Consider the following 18,312-nt stretch of genomic DNA (forward strand, 5'->3'; position numbering starts at 1 on the left):
ATTCTCAAGGTAAACACTAACTAGTCCTTAAGGAAGAGCTATAACTAGTCCTCAAGTGACAGGACTTGACAGCACCATTTGTCACGCATAGTTCATCCTGAATTCACATCGTAATTGGGGTGGCCATCTGTGTTAGCTAAATGGCTTTATCCAAAGGAAAACCAAACATTTCCTGTTTTTATGACAGGGCCCTCTAAAGTCAGGCTCCTACCCCAGCCCCCCAGACACTTGGAGATGGGGCTCTATCTTCCTTGATGATTCCATTTCAAAGAGATGGTTCCCAGGTCCTTGAGAAAGACACTCAAGAGCGCCACTTGAGAAAGACACAGGGTTGTAAGCTGACAAGAGGCTTATTTAACCTTTAAAAAGATGTATATAGGTTTCAAAGAGACAGAGAAGGCACTTACAAGCTTTCTAAAGCAAATGCTCTAAGAAAATGGAGCAAGGAGAAGTCTCTTCCCTTATTTTCAACAGGGAGAATTAAGCCTCTTATTTTTAATTTGTATTAACCCTTAGATGCTACTCCTTTATAGGTGCCTCCAATCTCCCCATCCCTTACCCCTAGCAACCACTATAGTTCTCCATCTCTTTACTTCTATTTCAAGATTATTACATAAATGGAATCATACGGTATGTAATCTTTTGAGATTGGCTTTTCTCATTCAGCATAATGCCCTTGAAATTCATCAACATCAACAGCTTGTTCCTTTTTATTGCTGAGTAGTATTCCATGGTATAGATGTACCGGTGCATTTACCCCATCTTATCCCACCATGAAAAATTTTCTTTTATTTTCTTTCTTTTTTTTGTGAGGAAGATTGGCCCTGAGTTAACATCTGTTTCCAATCTTCCTCTTTTTGCTTGAGGAAGATTGTTGCTGAGCTAACATCTGTGCCAATCTTCCTCTGTTTTATGTGGGATGCCACCACAGCACAACCTGACAAGCTGCGCTAGGTCTGTGCCCAGGATCCAAACCTGCAAACCCCAGGCCACCAAAGTACAGTGCACAAACTTAACCACGACACAACCAGGCTGGCACACCCCCCCGCATGAAAATTTTAATACCACAAATATGCTGTATATCTGTTTATGTGCTGTGGCCCTTTGGAGGACCACAAACCATTGTAATATCTAAGATTTTTGCGCCCCCCGTTCCGTGAAGCAATTTTTGCCCCTTTAAGTGATATGGCCCCCATTGAGAATGCATGTTCTAGAAGAATTTGCTCGCTTGCTCTTCTCTCTTGCTGCAGTTAAGTGCTCAGCTCCAGATGGAGGTAGAGAGACTTATAGTCCAGGACTATGCCATAGAACATCAGAAGACAGTTATCCCTGACTCTGGGGATGACTTCAGGCTTCGGAGTCGCCACAAACTGGCCAAGTGAGTGCCCTTCCGTGTTGTGTTTGTTTCGGAGTGTAGCGGAGCAAGCTGTGCTGCCCACCGGAGCTGCCCTGAGTTCATAGTCGATGGTCTAGGAGTGAAATCCACTCACCTCACAGACCTGCCATTCTCTAGCATCCAGCCAGCCAGGCAGGTCTCTGCCTCTTAAAATCAGAAAACTCCAGCCTTGTCTAATGGACAGGTCTCTGAGGGCCCCTGAGGGCCCACACTGAATGTGTTTGAGATAATGACTGAAACAGCAGGGTGGGCTTCTGGGCCAAGAATCTTGTTCCTAGTCTCTATTCTGGAAAGTGGTTGTTCTACACTCAGGAGAATAGAACCTTGCACAGGAGATAGAAGCGAAGTGGAAAAGTGACCGGTAAGGAGATGTTGTTAACCATTTCAGAGTCCAGCTGCCAGAGTACATTCTGGACTTTGGCTACATCATCCTTGGTGACGTCCGAACCCACATCATCAAGATCACCAACACCAGTCACTTCCCAGTGTCCTTCCATGCAGAAAAGCGTGTCCTTCACGACACAGGTAACCAGGCTGGGAGACCCTTTCCTGTTGCAATTTGTCATTTCTAACAAGGTGCCCATCTGTACCGTCCTTCTGGAGGAGTGTTCATGCCTCTCCAGGGATCAGCCAGAAGAACTGTTGGGCCGTTGTTTGATACTTTGAAGGGTCGTCCTGCCCTAGAGGGGCTCCATCTGGAGCTACTGTTTGCTACTTCTCTCTCCCACAAAGAATTTTGTTTGTTTTGGTCCAGGCTTCAGTACTGAGCTAGATCGGGTGAAGAGCCTACCTTACTGTGAAACAGAAACATTTGAAGTGAGATTTGACCCACAAGGGGTCAGTCTTTCTGTTGGAAACAAAGAGGTCTTTCTGCCCATCAAGGTAAGAAAGATGCACTGCTGGGCCCAGCTGATGCTCCCCAGCTTCCAGCTCTGCTTGCCGATCACCCGTGGGATGATCCGGTTACTATTTCAGAGCCATGACCCTTCCCCCCAACCCCATGCCACATGGTAACAGCAATTTGATGCCCACTCTAGGTAGTTGGAGGGCCAACAGTTTACATCCGTCTCCAAGCCACGGTGACCATTCCCACTATGACACTGTCATGTGGAAAAGTGGAGTTTGCCACAATTCAGTGTGGACAGTGCCTCGTGGAAACTATTCAGCTTTCCAATCATCTCCAAGTCCCTTGTGAATGGTTTGTCCTCAGCCAGAAGCCAGTTAACAAGGTAAATGAATTGTGGGCCACTGGTCCCCTTTTTTCCATTTCCATTTCAGCCAGATTTGTAATTCTAGGCCTCTGCTCTCATCATTTCACTCTCCTGCTCAAAGACGTTCAGTGATAGCCATTGCCTCTGAGTAAAATCTAGGCCCTTCGCCCACCACTCAAGGACCCTTCGGGCCATGCTGTCTGGCGAATGTCTTATTCATCTTTGTACCACTGGTATCTGTCCCTGACACCTGGGACGTACTCAGTAAATGTAGGTTGAGTGAACGGAGGATGAAATAAATCCATTTTCCACAGAGGATTATCTAATTGTCTAATATTTACTAACCAGCTGGAGAAACACATGCCAAGTTACTTAAGATGGAAACTACGTTCTGAATTCAAACAAACGGCACAAATCTTTGAAATCCAGCCCACTTCTGGAGTCTTGGATCCTGGTGAGAGGTCCAATGTGCAAGTGAAATTCATGCCCAAAGAAGAGGTAAGATTTAAAGAAATGTGATTTCATTCAGACTCTCTGGATCTCTTTGGGCTGTACTCAAACTCCATGCTTGATTGGGTTCCAGGGAATCCTTGAGTGACCTGTACCTCGCTATTCTGATTATGACATCAAGTGTTTCTGGTTCACATAGGAGATGTGTGGCCTGGTGGTTAAGAGCACCAGGCCTGGGACCAGCAGATCTGTCTAACACACTGACTTTCATCAGCAGACCTGGGTTAGTGGCCTTCTGCCTCTGCACTTAGAGGCTGCATGGCTTTGAGCAAATTCCTTTAGCCTCGCTAAACCTCAGTTTGCTCGTCGATAAAATGAAAAATAATAATATCACTTGTCGAAAATCCCTTATTGCAATTCTAAAATCCAATAAGCTCCAAAAGCTGGAAAAAAATTTCGTAAGTTTCAGACCCAAACTCATTTGGCAGAAAAACCTCATCTGGACTGACACGAGACTACTTAACCTTTATTTATGCCACTCAGTTTGCAGAGTCCAACATTGCGACGGCAGAAATATTAATGTGTTTGATTTCAGGGGACCACCCCAGACCCTACTGAGGATGTTATGTGACATAGGGTGCAGGCACTGTGTTTACCTTTTTAAAATCTGAATTTGAAAGCACCTGGCCTCTAGGGTTTCAGGTAAGACATTACCAACCTGCGATAGCTCCTCACAAGGTCATTTTGAAAATTAAATGAATTAATATGAATAAAATTCACAGCATACCGCTCTGTATGTAGTAAGTATCTCAACAACTATTTACTATTATCATTAGTACTTGTGATAATAATAGGTGCTTCCTGGGAGACGCACTCCCTGGGCCTCACAAATGTTTCTTTTGTGAACACTATCAACACAAAGCTACTCCTAACAAAGAACGTGGTAAAAATAATAAAATCCTAGAACCAGAGAGGATCCCAAGAGGTTAACTGTAAAGATTTTTGCTCAAAGCCTAAGGCATTTCGGAGATATTTTTCTCCACTCTGTTCTTTTAAAAGAAAACAATTGATGCGAGTTTTATAGAATACCTATGTTAGTTAACTCCCATTTTCCTGGTAATAGCTTTGAGGAAATGCTTAAGAATCTGTAGTGAAAAAGAAGAAAAGTGAATGACTTCATGTCTGATTCTAAAATAAAGCTTGTGTTTCTATCATTATCAAAATCTCCCCAACTCTTTTGGAAGAAAAGAGGATTAATATGTTTGTCGTTCTTAGAGAGTCCTAAGACTGTCAGGGAGTTTACTCAAGATTTCGGATGTTTTACTGAATAAGGGAAATGACAGTAAAAAAAGAATAGATTTATCCAGTTCAATAAATGTTGAGTTGGAAGTGGTCAAAGTTAATAAAATGTTTCCCCACCAATTGGGAGAGGAATGTATTGGCTGTATACAAGGAGTTTGTTAGCCTTGCAATCCATACACTCCACACCTTTGTCTCCAACAGCAGCACAGAGAAATCACCGATGCCCACGCTCGTGACTCTTAGACATTTTAATGTGTTCCGAATACTCTGTGTTAGAAAACAAGGAAACGAACGAAATGTTTTAGAAATAGTTCCATAAAAAAACAATTAAAATATGGAAGTTTGAGTCATAAGGTGCTAAGCCCAGAACTGTATAGAAAACCCTGCTAGCCCATAATTCATTCTCTTAGAGTTTCCAACAATAAATACTTCTCTGTACATGTATGTATGTCCATACACATTCCATCCATCTGATTTTCCCCTTTGAGCTAAGATGGTTAGGAGCTCTTCAAATCACAAAGCCAGTCCTGGCCTCCAAATCCAAGCCGTAAGCCCAACAGTGTGAGAACAACGTGGGCATCTGGCTAAAAATGCAGACTCTCCAGCCCTTACCCTGCCTCTGCCAAGTCAGGATCTCTAGTGATGGGGCCTGCGAATCCACATTTTTAATGGGTTCCCCAGTGAAACCAGATTAGGGTAGTTGGTATCACTATCAACTGTATTCAGATTCTAATTGTATCGGATGAACGGAATGCCCTAGCTGGTCATCCCTGACCCACTGCTTAACTGTATCTTCAAATAATGGAAATATGCTAATTCAAATTCTCCAAGAAACAGACCTGGAGACAAGGATTTGAGCGCAAGCAGTTTATTTGGGAAGAGTAGGGAAGAGCGGTAGAGAAGTAGAAGGTGATAAGGGGAAAGAGGGCAGCTAATAGGGTGTGCAGTGAGCCAGCTGCCTCGGAGACTGCAGCTTAATCCCCTTGGAAAACTCGGAGGAAACAGACAAAATACACAGTTCAGAATTATCCCTTCCCGGGAGCGAGGCACCTAGGGTATTTATTTGGGAACTCCCAAGAGTCATTGTTTGAGGACTGCTCCCAGAATGTTATTTCCCCAGCACTTCTGCCCTGCCCTGCCTGCCCGTGAGCAGCAGGGCCCATGAAATGAGAGCCCAGAGGTGCAGATGGTGGCAGTGGACATCTGAGCACATTGGAGGGTCTAAGGGCTATGAGCATAGCACTCAGAGGGCCTTCCACACGTGATGAAGCACTTGGTACGGTGCCTGGGACGCTAGATACACTGTATTAGTAGGGTAATACAAATTGCTCCCATGCAATTTTGTAAGAAAAATTTTCCCTCTTAATCAAAATAGGATCAATTTTGTCTCCCTAGTAGTTTCCAGTTTTACACGGCATGCAACAGAAAAAAAATTCAGATGCTTGTTTTGTTTTTACATTTTCCAGAAATTCTACAGCCAAACCCTGGTTTTCCTGATTGCCCAGAGTACTCAGAAGCTTACGCTGCTGGCGCAGGGGAAAGGTCTAGAGCCACGCTTGGAATTTATTCCTTCATTTCTGGAGCTGGGGCCACTGCTGCCTTGTGCACCTGGAGATGAGGCCGAGGTGGTGGTGAAGAATCCCTGCGACTTTCCCATCGAGTTTTACTCCTTAGAATTTGACCAGCAATATCTCATAGAAGAGAAGGTGAGCGGAGACCAAAACCAAGCTCCATCTTCCTACCCATGCTGGGCCCCGCCACGTGCTCAAGCTCTTCTCTCTGCATGGACAACCTCCTCCTGACCTTGGCCTCTTCTTCCCCTTGAACCCTTCCTCATCAATTTAAAGATCGTGCAGTAGCCTTTCCTGACCTACTTTCCTTGCGCTGAGCAGAATTCATTGCTTCTTTGTGATCTCATTATACATTTTAAACATCTCATTGAAAAACCAATACATGCTCATGGTTAAAATTCAAACAGTAAAGAATACATGCAGAGCCAGCCCTGATGGACTAATGGTTAAATTTCAGCACACTCTGCTTCTGCAGTCCGGGTTCATTTCCCAGGCATGGAACCACATCTCTCATCTGTCAGTAGCCATGCTGTGGTGGTGGCTCACATAGAAAAACTAGAAGAACTTACAAATAGAACATACAACTAGGTACTGGGGCTTTGGGGAGGGAAAAAAAAAAGAGAGAGAGGAAGATTGGCAACAGATGTTAGCTCAGGGCAAATATTTCCCAGCAAAAAACAAGAAAGAATATATGCCACAGTCACTATATTTGAAGTGAGTTTCTTGTAGACAGCCTATAATTCACTCATTTTTTAATACACTCTGGCAGTCTCTGTCTTTAATTAGTATATTTAGACCATTTACATTTAATGTAATTATGTTAGGGCTTAAATCTGCCCTTTTTCCCTGTTTGTTCTGGGCTGCATGTTTTCCAATTACTCCTCCATGTCCCTTTTTTCTTAACTTCATTTTTTTAGAGCAGTTTTAGGTTCACAGCAAAACCGAGGGGAAGGTACAGAGATTTCCCATAGACCCCTTACCTCGACACATGCATAGCCTCCCCCATTATCAACATCCTCTACTAGAATGGTACATTTGCTACAATCGATGAGCCTACATTGACACATCATAATCACTTAAAGTCCATAGTTTACATTAGAGTTCACTTGGTGTTGTACATTCTATGAGTTTTGACAAATGTATAATGACATGTACCCATCATTATGGTATCATACAGAGTATTTTCACTGCCCTAAAAGTCCTCTGTACTCAGTCTATTCATTCCTCCCTCCTCCCGACCTCTGGCACCTACTGATCTTTTTACTGTCTCCATAGTTTGGCCTTTTCCAGAATGTCATGTTGTCGCAATCAGACATTATATAGCCTCTTCAGATTGGCTTCTTTCACTTAGTAATATGCATTTAAGGTTCTTCTATGTCTTTTCATGGCTTGATAGCTCATTTATTTTTAGTGCTGAATAATATTCCATTGTCTGGACATACCACAGTTTATTTATCCATTCACCTACTGAAGGACATCTTGGTTGTTTCCGAGTTTTGGCAAGTATGAGCAAAGCTGCTATAAACATCAGTGTGCAGGTTTTTGTATGGGCATAAGTTTTTGACTCTTTTGGGTAAAAACCAAGGAACGTGATTATTGGATTATATGATAAGATATGTTTAGTTTTGTAGGAAACTGCCAAATTTTCTTCCAAAGTGGTTGTGGCGTTTTGCATTCCCACCAGCAATAAATGAGAGTTCTTGTTGCTCCTCATCCTCACCAGCATTCGATATTGTCAGTGTTTTGGATTTGGCCATTCTAATAGGTACATAGTGGATTCTTATGGTTGTTTTAATGTGGATTTCCCTAATGACATATGATGTGGAGCATTTATTCATATGCTTTTTTTTAAAGATTGGCACCTGAGCTAACAACTGTGGCCAATATTTTTTTTTTTTTTTTTTTTTTTGCTTTTCCCCGCAGTACATAGCTGTATATTTTAGTTGTGGGTCCTTCTAGTTGTGGCATGTGGGATGCCGCCTCAACATAGCCTGATGAGCAGTGCCATGTCCATGCCAGGATCCGAACCGGCGAAACCATGGGCTGCTGAAGCAGAGCGCACGAACTTAACCACTCGGCCACGAGGCTGGCCCCTATTGTTGAGTTTTTAAGAGTTCTTTACATATTTTGAATAATGGTCCTTTATCAGATGTGTCTTTTGCAAATATTTTCTCCCACTCTGTGGCTTGTCTTCTCATTCTCTTGACATTGTCTTTTGCAGAGCAGAAGTTTTTAATGTTAGTGAAGTCCAGCTTATCAGTTACTTTTTTCAACGACAATGCCTTTGGTGTTGTGTACAAAAAGTCATCACCATACCCTAGGTCATCTCGATTTTATTTTGTTATCTTCTAGGAACTTTATAGTTTTATGTTTTTTATTTAGGTTTATGATCCATTTTGACTTAATTTTTATGACGGTTGTAAGATCTGTCTAGATGGAGGTTTTTTTTTTTTTGCACGTGAATGTTCAGTTCCAGCACCATGTATTGAAAAAAACTTTCTTTGCTCATTTTATTTGATTTGCTTCTTGTCAAAGATCAGTTGACTGTATTTATTTGGGTCTATTTCTGGGATCTCTATTCTGTTCCATCAATTGATCTAGGTCCATTTTTACTATCTCTAACCTGCTCTCGTACCTTGAGGCTGAGCTGTATGAACTACACTTTTACCTAATACCCATAGTACCCTACCTTTTAGAAACTACCTCTTAGTTCCCTACTATGAACAATAATGAAATTAGCTAGTAATCTCTTTTTCCCTCTCCCCATCACCCTTTGGTATAAAATGATATTCTTTTGCTTCCAGTTAATGCCTACAGGGTAATCATCTCACGCACACTTCCTCCATGTTTCGCTTCCTGTACTATTTCTATAGTGTCAGAGTTTCCAATATTAAGATGAGAGAACCAAATTTCCATCATTTAGTCTTAGTTCTACACTTAAACGTATAAAGCTAAAACTTTTCCAATCGCTACTGGGATGTTTGAAGCTCATTCTCTAGTGGATTCATCAGGAAGGGATCATGGAAACAATATTCCCTGAGGACGCACATGTTTGTAACTGTTTATCTGTGGCTTTTATCCTTTATCAGTTTGATTGGATACAATATCCTTGGCTCACATTTTCAGCACTTGAATATCTTAAACGCGTTGCTCCACTGTTTTCTCTTAAGGTTTTACTGTTCATGAAGTCTGATGCTTGGTTATCTATTGCTTACCAGGTATCTATTGCAGCAAAACAAAGTACCCCCATGCTTAGCAACTTAAAGCAGTAAACATTTGTTATCTTATGTTTTCTGTGGGTCAGGAATTTCGGAATGCCTTAGCTAAGGTGGTTCTGCTTCCTCTGGACCTCCCCAAATTCGGCCCTCGAATCTTCTGTCTTCTTTACCTTCAGTGTTTATGCTCTGCCCGATTTGGATTCTGCATCCAGACGTTTTTCTCAGGATGGGATTCCATCCCTCTGGAAGGGAGTATTTTCATGAGGTCTTTTTGAAATGCTCGATGGCTTATGTTGGCACAGCACCCCCTGTTGTGGGTCAGTTTCAGTGGAAAGCAGAATCTAAGACTCCAAGACTTGCATGCAGAGGGGTTATTAAGGAGCACTCTCAGGAACAACACCTGTGAAGAATAAGGAACGTAGAACTGGGCAGAGAGACAAGATGAACTGTGATGAGATTGCAACAGAGACTATAGCTGATCCCACAGGAAGCTGTGGACCTGGCTTGCCTCTTTAGAGTTGCCCCAATTTAAGCAAGTTGCCCAGACCTTTGTGTTTCTGCATCAACCAGTGTTTGGAATATTCCTTCCTTTACCCACTAATCTGCTGTGCCACCTCTGTCCTATGTCAACACTCCATTTATGAATGGGTCCATTCCAAGCTCTCTCTCTGATTTCATTGGTCAGTTTGTCATCCTGACATCAATACCACTCTATTACTCTAGCTTCATAAGCTCTGATATCTAGTAAGGCAATCTTCTCTCTTTACTCTTTATTAGCGTTTTAACTATTCCCAGCCCTTTGTTCTTCCATATAAATTTTAGAATGAGCTTATTACTAGTGCTTTTCAAACAACAAAAAATGGTGATCCTGGAGAAGGGTTACCTAACAGAACAGACATTTCACACCAATAAATTAGGTCTTATAGGAAGTAATTGCTTTCTAGGACTTTATTTTACCATGGTTTATAAATATACATACATACTAGGATTGCCAAATTTAGAAGAAAGAAAAACAGCTTGCCCAATTAAATTTGAATTTCAGATAAACAACATGGAACATGTTTAGACTAGAAAAATTATTTGTTGTTTATCTGAAATTCAGATTTAACTGGGCATCCCATATTTCATCTGACAACCCTAATATACATTCTCTCTCCACCCCACCCCATCTCCACACACACACATGCACACACACACACATACTTAATACCATTTTACATGTTTCCCCTGGATCCTCTGTTTATGAGACAACCACCTTATCCAGTTTAATATTGTCAACCACAATATTTTCTAAGAACATGTCACTCAAAGTGGATAATGGAGTTCTGTGCTTTTGTCAATGGAAAAAAACAAAATAAAACCAATATATGTTTTTTTTAAAACAAGAAGAAAATTCTCTTCCATGTGTGAAATGCCCAGGGTCAAATGGGGCAAAACGAAGACCCCCATATCCTCAGATTCAGGCTCAGCTTTCCATTTTAGCCTCTCCCAAGAACCCCGCCCTTTGTGCACACCCCAGCCTTAGGCAGGGGCAGGGGTTTTGCAAGAGGGATGAGCAGATCCACCCAGGGCTGTGGGGAGGAAGCTTCCAGTGAGACCAACAGCAGTTTCCCTTCTCCTTGAGCAGATCTTGCGAACTCTGAAGGGCTATGATTCCTACAACACCCTGCTGCTGCCTCCCCGCATTCCGGGGGAGACGCTGCCCCTGGAGGTGTACGAGTACTATAAGGAGGTGAAGCGGTCAAAAGAGGAGCAGATGAAGGCGAAATATCTGGAATATCTGGCACAGGAGAACGGTGAGAACTCAAGGCGGAGAGCCCCTGGCTCCAGCTGCGGCCCTAGCTTCTTTGAATTATCTCTGCTGGGAGATCTGCCAGTTCCTGAGCACCTGCCAGGTGACAGGCAGGTGCTAGGTGCCTTTCATGTTTCATTTCTAACCTTTACAAAATGGTCCTGATATCCCCATTGTATGGATGCGGACAGTGAGACACATTCTGCTCTCACTAGAGTCTAGTGGGGAGTTAAGACCTAAAAACAGCTAACACAGACATAGAAGAACATTTGCTAGATACCAAACCCTGTGCTGAGGGCTTTACACATACAGATGTGAAATGAAGCACTGAGAGGCCAGGTCCACAGTTTTAAGGGGCAGAATCGGGATTTAAGTCCAGGTCTCTCTGACTTCAGAGTCCATGACGGTAACCACGATACTCCACAGCCTCCAAGCATGTGCCTAGGTACATGCAAAGTAGTAGGTCATGCACAGTAGACATTGGTGTCCTAAGAGAGGTAAGGATGGGAGAGGTGGCCCTCCACGGTCCTCAAGGCCAGACCTCAATCGCAAAGCTGGACTGTGTTCTCATAATCTGGCCCAGCATCCCTGAGTTATCCCGTCATCCACCCAGGGACCCCCTTGGACACACTTGAGCATCAAGGTTCCTTGATGACCTGTAGGACTGTGTGGCTTGTCGTGATGTGTGTCCTGCTTCTCTGTGCCCTCACCCTGGAAAGGCACCCTCCTTGTTCTTACTTGCTCTCTTCTTCTCTGTAACAGTCATCACATGTCTAATTGTTTTCTTCAAGCTGTCTCCCCGAACAAGAAGCCCCCATAAAGGCAGTGACCACATATTCCTTACTTGTAAGCCCAGTGCATGGAACAACACCTGATACATCATATGCCCAATACATATGTGCTGTAAGAGTGAAGGAATAAATTGAGAGGAGTTCAATTCTCCTGCCCTTGGGCCTGTCTTGTCTCTCAGGGAAGCTAGACAGAGGTACTGGTTTGCCCTAAAAGGAGATGAGAGAAGAAGGCTGCCCCTGCCCCCCGTCTCCTGATCATGCTCGTTGAACACTATTAGTTTGCTAGAACTGCCATCACAAATACCACAGACTGGGTGGCTGAGCCAACAGAAATTTATTTTCTCACAATTCTGGAGGCTAGAAGTCCAAGATCAAGGGTCAGCAGGGTTGTTTTCTTCTGAACCTCTCTCCTGGGCTTGTGGATGGCTGTCTTCCCCCTGTGTTCACGTTTTCTTCCCTCCATGTGTGTCTGTGTCCTAATCTCTTCTTATAAGAACAGCAGTCATATTGGCCTTTGGGTGGATTAGGACACCCGCATGACCTCCTTGTATCTTAATTATCTCTTTAAAGGCCCTATCTACAAATACAGTCTCATTCTGAGGTACTGGGGAGTTAGGACTTCAACATGTGAATTTTAGGGGAACCCTTTAAGCCCATAAAAAGCACCCACTGTGTTCCAAGCACTGGGCTGAAGTGCTGGAAAAAAGGTCAATGAAACAAGCCCCTGTCTTTGAGAGCCCACAGTCAGGAAGCGGTGGGGGTTTGGACATTTACATTCAGGAAGGACCCTGTTGCTCTCATCTCCATTTTTTTGTCCTTGTCCTCACACACCACAGTTGTGGGTCTCTTTTTTCATTCGGCCCATTGAAAGGTAGTCTAGAGCCAAGATCCAAGGGTCCAGTGGGAACCCAGGAAGGCGCACATGCTGCTGCTCACCAGATGCTTCTCTGAGCATCTGCTTGCTCTGAGTTCATGCTGCAGACCATCCTCTGCCTCCCTCACCACATCCGGGGAGGACCAGCAGCCCGAGTCAGGCCAGCATCATTCACAGGACAGCTGCAACCTCTCTGGCTCAAATCTAAATTCTCTAAACAAAAGGAAAGTCTTGGCCCTGAGGTACAGGGGGGTCATCTTATACAATCACAGCCTGACACCCACTCCGAAACTCTGTGGAGCGGAGCAGTGAGGAGGGTGCTGGGCAGACAAAAGGATGGATATGCTTAACAATGACAGGGGGAAAGGTCCACGATAAATTAAGGAGGGAAAGCAGGCTACAAATTGGTATGGACAGTATGATCCCAAGTTCAGTTTTGAAAAATTAAAAATCTGAGAGGTTGCAGTTCTCCTGTCCTGGTATCATAAAATTAAGCTGCAATTCCTCTGTCACCATTTCTTTATCTATCTCTAGCTCTCTTTTTTTTTTTTTTTTTCATTGGGGTCATAAAAGTTTACAACATTGTGAAATTTCAATTGTACATTATCACTATCTCTTTTTACAGCTGAATTTTGTAATGTTTTGCTCTTCTAAATTTTCCAAATTTTCTGGAGCAAATGTATAATTGGGGGGGAGGGCTGTTAATGTTAAAATACAGAAACACTGGGCAGAGAACCTTCTTAACAGCTGACTGACTGCAGTTCTTGTTTATTTGAGTCGGATGGTCCAAGACGATGGTAATCAGTTCAGCGATTCTCTTTCTTGTCTCTCTTTCCTTTTCTGCCCCCATCTCTCTTGCCCCCTCCCAATTCTTCCATATGTTTTCATCCTTCGCTCCCTGGCAGAAGAGGACGATGTGCCCTCATCGGAACAGGGAACCTCCGCCAGCACAAAGAGAACCTCACTGAGCCAAGGGGTCTCTGTCACATCCAACCTGGAAGAGCGACACATCCCTACCGTTGAGTCCAAGCTCTACCTAGATGAAGAGGAGGATGAGGACAGCCTGGAAAAAATAATGTTTCAAAGTAACCAAGCATTTTAGTGTTTTGTTACCACTTCTAAGCAAAATTGGGAAGACTGTTCCATGCCTTTTCTCCTTTCTTCAAAAAATGCATCCTCCGTGCCTTCTAGCACTACTAGGTGTTAATTCTATAATAAGAGTATGCCATCGCTTACTTAGCCATTTCCCTTAATGTTGCAAATTCAGCTAGTTTCCAATATTGTTTTTCAGCAGGAGAGATTCCCAAAAATGAAACTGAGTCAAAGAGTGTCTGTATTTTCAATTCTAGTGGCTGTAGATAAATTATTAACCAAAAGGGCCCTTCCATAGACCACAGCGAGGGGCGAGGACTGCAGCAACATTTGTAGCAGATTGCATGTCATTTTAAAACAACAACAGTTACAAAGAAAAAGTTGTTTCCATTTCCATCAGAAGCCGTGTGATTTCTGGGTGTGTCCACATGCACGCACATGCGCACACGCACAGATATATTTTTAATTTGCAGCTGACAAGATACAGAGTGTTGACAGCCAATCCACAGACGAAGTTGGAGAAGTAGAGAACGACCCAGCGAGCAAGGCGATCGCTCGCTACCTGGGCATTGATATTTCTGCAGAAGGCCGCATGGTCAAGAACCAGAAAGGCATTGCCATCATTGTCCATGGGACACCCTTGTCAGGTACGCCACAACTCGGGGGGGGGGGGGTTGCTCCTTTGGGGTTTATGGCAAAGTTTGCGCGTGTAATTTTTGAGGTAATAAAAGACTCTTTTATTTGAAATTTATATACCAAAGGATTGTCCTCGAACTGTTAAACTGCCAACCTCAGAGATACGGAAGTAGAGACAGAGTGGGGACACCTCATTCTTAGTACATCTCTGAATTGCTTGAGTTTATATTTCTTCTGTCATCTAAAAACATTAAAATATTAGAGAAAAATCCAAGACATTAAATTATTTTAAAAGAGAGAGGAAAAATATGTGCGAATAAGTCCATGCATGTTCACTGCAGCATTGTTTACCATAATACAAAATTGGGAACAGGGCCGGCCCCGTGGCCGAGTGGTTAAGTTTGCACACTCCGCTTCGGCGGCCCAGGGTTTTGCCAGTTCGGATCCTGGGCGCAGACAGGGCACTTTTCATCAAGCCACGCTGAGGCGGCATCCCACATGCCACAACTAGAAGGACCCACAACTAAAAATAGACAACTATGTACTGGGAGGCTTTAGGAAGAAAAAGGAAAAATAAAATCTTAAAAAAAAATTGGGAGCAATTGAAGCATTCATTATGGAGAACTGGTTAATTAAACTATAGTACATTCATCCAGTGAATTACATCACCATTAAAAACAGTGTCTTGTACACCCATGTTCAAAGCAGCCTTATTCACAATAGCCAAAAGGCAGAAACAACCCACTGTTTGACAGATGAATGGATAAACAAAATGTGGTACAATGGGATATTATTCAGCCTTAAAAAGGAAGGAAATTCTGACACATGCTACAAAATGGATGGAACTTGAAGACATTATGCTAAGTGAAATAAGCCAGTCACAAAAGAACAATTACCGTAAGATTCCATTTATACAAGGTACCTAAAGTAGTCAAATTCGTAGAAACAGAAAGTGGAGTGGTGGTTTCCAGGGGCTGAGGAGAGAGGAATAGGGAATTATTGTTTAATGGATACGGAGTTTCTGTTTGGGAAGATGAAAAAGTGCTGGAAATGGATGGTGGAAAATGGCTGCACAACAATGTGCATGTACTTATGCAACTGAGCTGTACACTTAAAAATGGTTAAAATGGTAAATTTTGTGTGTAAATTTAAAAAACGTGCCATAGAAGTGTATTGAATGGATAGAAAGAGGGTTATGATACATTGTTTTGAGGAAAAAAGTGCCATACTTAGGATTTGTAATCTGTGCTAATTTCCCATTGCTACTGTAACAAACAACCACAAATTTAGTGACTTAAAACAATGAAAATTTACTTTCTTACAGTTCTGGAAGTCAGGAGTCTAAAATGGGCAACAGGCCTGCATTCCTTCCAGAGGCTACAGGGGAGAATTCCTTTTCTTGCCTTTTCTAGCTTTTAGAAAAGTTACCTGCACGCCTTGGCTCATGGCTCCTTCCTCCATCTTCAAGGCCAGCATTGTAGCATCTTCCAGTCTCTCTCTCTTTGCTTTCATCCTCATATCACCTGTTCTGACTCTGACTCTCCTGCTTCTCTCTTGTAAGGACCCTTGTGATTATATTGAGCCCACCCAGATAATCCAGGATAATCTCCCATAACAAGGTCCTTCATTTAATCACATCTGGAAATTCTCTTTACCATATAAGGTGCCATATTTGCAGGTTCCGGGAATTAGGACGCAGACATCTTTGGGGAGCCATTATTCAGCCTACCAGATAACCCATTTCTTTTTTATAAGAAATATAAATAAAATAGTTATGTATACATACTTAGCAGCCATACGCTAACTGTAATCTTTCTGTAAGAGCAAATTATGGATCTTTTTTTCTTTTCTCCTCTCGTTATTTCTGAACTTTCTGCTTTCGTTTTAATGAGCAGGTATTTTCAAATGAGAAAAAAAAATCAACACAAGTTATTCTTTAAGTCAAAAAAGTTTTCCCATTAGAATTGGAGACAGAGCTACAAGATTTTTAAAGATTATCTGATAGAATCACTTTTTAAACTGTGGAGAAAATCCAGAGAGGATGGGGGTTGCCATAGTACATGGCGCATTGGTGGTAGAATCAGGACCAGAATCCAAGGTCGCAACTCCTGGCTCAGGTCTTCCTTCTCTTTTCTGCTGCCACCTCTGGCTGCACAAGAGACTTAGAGACAGAACACTTGGAGAGATCACTTTATGGGTGACCTCTATTCTAGAAGCTTCTTCTGTCTAGGACACTGAGTAAATGAAAGCCAGGAAATTCATCCCCTGACTTTTTTTATAGGAAAATCAGCCACTGCAGTCAGCATTGCCAAGTACTACAATGCAGCCTGCTTGAACATCGACTCCATTGTCCTGGAAGCCATCTCCGACAGCAACAACATCCCAGGAATTCGGGCCCGTGAGCTCTGCATCAAGGCTGCCATAGAGCAGTCCATGAAAGAAGGAGAGGAGAGTGGTAAGAGCCATTTCCTCTGACTTTTTGTGGTCAAGCGGCCAGCACCCCCACTGGTGACGCCCATCTTCTTTGTTTCCCTAACTGAGCTTTTCCACCACAGCCCAGTTGGAGGTTGACTTACAACATGCTGCCAACTTACTAGCCCAGAAGAGAATTCTCTTCACCAAGCATCTACAGCTCTCCTGGCTGCCCAGTGCAGGCATGCACTTGGCACTGCAGGCAACAGGACAATGAATAAGACATGGCCCATACCTTTGAGGGAGCAGACAGGTGCTCTTTCGGAGCAGAGGAAGATAATGTTGTAACCTGAGTATTGGCTTCTACGAAAGAGCAAGTTTGGGATGGTCGGGTACCCATAAGTGTGATATGGGGAAGATTTCATGGAAATGGGCTCTGAAAGAGCAGAAAAATGTTGATAGGCAAAGATAAAGACAAGGACATTTTAGACCAAGAAAGTAGGGAAGCTGACAGTAAACTAGAGGTGGGAAGGCAGGTTGAAGCCAATCATAGCTGACCTTGATGCCAAGATTAGGAATTTGGATTTTATTTTGAAAGAGAAGAGAAGTTGAGCAGTTTTTGCCCTACAGGAGAAATGACCAGAAAGTCACAGTAGGAAAGTAACTCTTGTGATGTCTTCTAGAGGAAGCAACAGTGAAGCTGGAAATGAACGGGCCTGGGCCAGCTGACCTGAGAGCCACCCGCGTGGCAGCGAATTGAAGGAGTGGGAGGCATTCAAGATGGTCACACCAAGATTTCTAGTCACGGAAACCAGGAAGAGAGTGACATCGTTTACCAAGATAGGGAACACAGGAGGAGGAGAAAGTTTGCTGGAGAGGGAAATTAATTGAGTTTTTGAACCCCATAGTGGTGAGGCCTGGGAAAGTAATGTCAAGCTAAAGACATAACTGGGGGAGTCTTCCTCAACAAAGTGAGAGGGGCAGCCACTGAAGTGGAGGAAATCAGCCTTACAAGGCTCCAGAAAGAGAGGAAAGGGTTGGACAAGGCAGGATGGGACCTTGGGGAACACTGACACTTCAGGACGAGGAGAAGCCAAGGGAGGTCGAGAAGGCAGAGAGGTGGGCAATCAGGAGAGTGGGATGCAAGGAAGTCAAGGAGAGAGACAGCAGGCGGGAGAGGGGAAAGAAGAGCTTTCTGGGGGACCGTTCCTCCTCTGTTTTTCTCCTAGCCCTTATCACTAGTTAACATACTATTTATTTGATGTACTTATTCTATTGTCTGCCTCCCCCGACTAGAGTGTAAGCTTCTGAGGGCAGGGATTTGTGTTAGTTTTCTTCACTAATGTATTCCCCACACACAGAATAGTGCCTGGCACTTGGTAGACAGAGTAAAGATTTATAAAAGTGTATTGAATCAATAAATGAACGTAATTGGAGATTGCTGAAAGTTCGAACAGAATGAGCCCTAAGAAGAGGGCCACTGAGGTTCACAGTTCAGAGCTTACTGGTGACCTTGGAGAAAACCCTTTCAATGGAGGGGATAAGCCCAAACTGACATTTGCTGTTT

The 18,312-nt window shown here is 43.2% G+C and overlaps 1 protein-coding gene across 4 annotated transcripts in view; it reads left to right on the plus strand.

The window, feature by feature from the left end:
- The window catches only part of HYDIN (HYDIN axonemal central pair apparatus protein), a 338,461-nt gene that overhangs the window by 220,982 nt on the left and 99,167 nt on the right, over window positions 1-18,312 (plus strand). For all 4 annotated transcript variants that reach the window (XM_070500558.1, XM_044761259.2, XM_070500554.1 and 1 more), the window contains 10 exons: window positions 1,251-1,378; window positions 1,785-1,921; window positions 2,151-2,278; window positions 2,434-2,625; window positions 2,956-3,105; window positions 5,826-6,065; window positions 10,776-10,944; window positions 13,511-13,690; window positions 14,171-14,344; window positions 16,615-16,788. In XM_070500558.1, the coding sequence (XP_070356659.1) occupies window positions 1,251-1,378; window positions 1,785-1,921; window positions 2,151-2,278; window positions 2,434-2,625; window positions 2,956-3,105; window positions 5,826-6,065; window positions 10,776-10,944; window positions 13,511-13,690; window positions 14,171-14,344; window positions 16,615-16,788 (1,672 nt within the window). The remainder of the gene's footprint in view (window positions 1-1,250; window positions 1,379-1,784; window positions 1,922-2,150; window positions 2,279-2,433; window positions 2,626-2,955; window positions 3,106-5,825; window positions 6,066-10,775; window positions 10,945-13,510; window positions 13,691-14,170; window positions 14,345-16,614; window positions 16,789-18,312) is intronic.

The sequence above is a fragment of the Equus asinus genome, chromosome 28, assembly GCF_041296235.1.
Source record: "Equus asinus isolate D_3611 breed Donkey chromosome 28, EquAss-T2T_v2, whole genome shotgun sequence".
Lineage (NCBI taxonomy): Eukaryota > Metazoa > Chordata > Mammalia > Perissodactyla > Equidae > Equus > Equus asinus.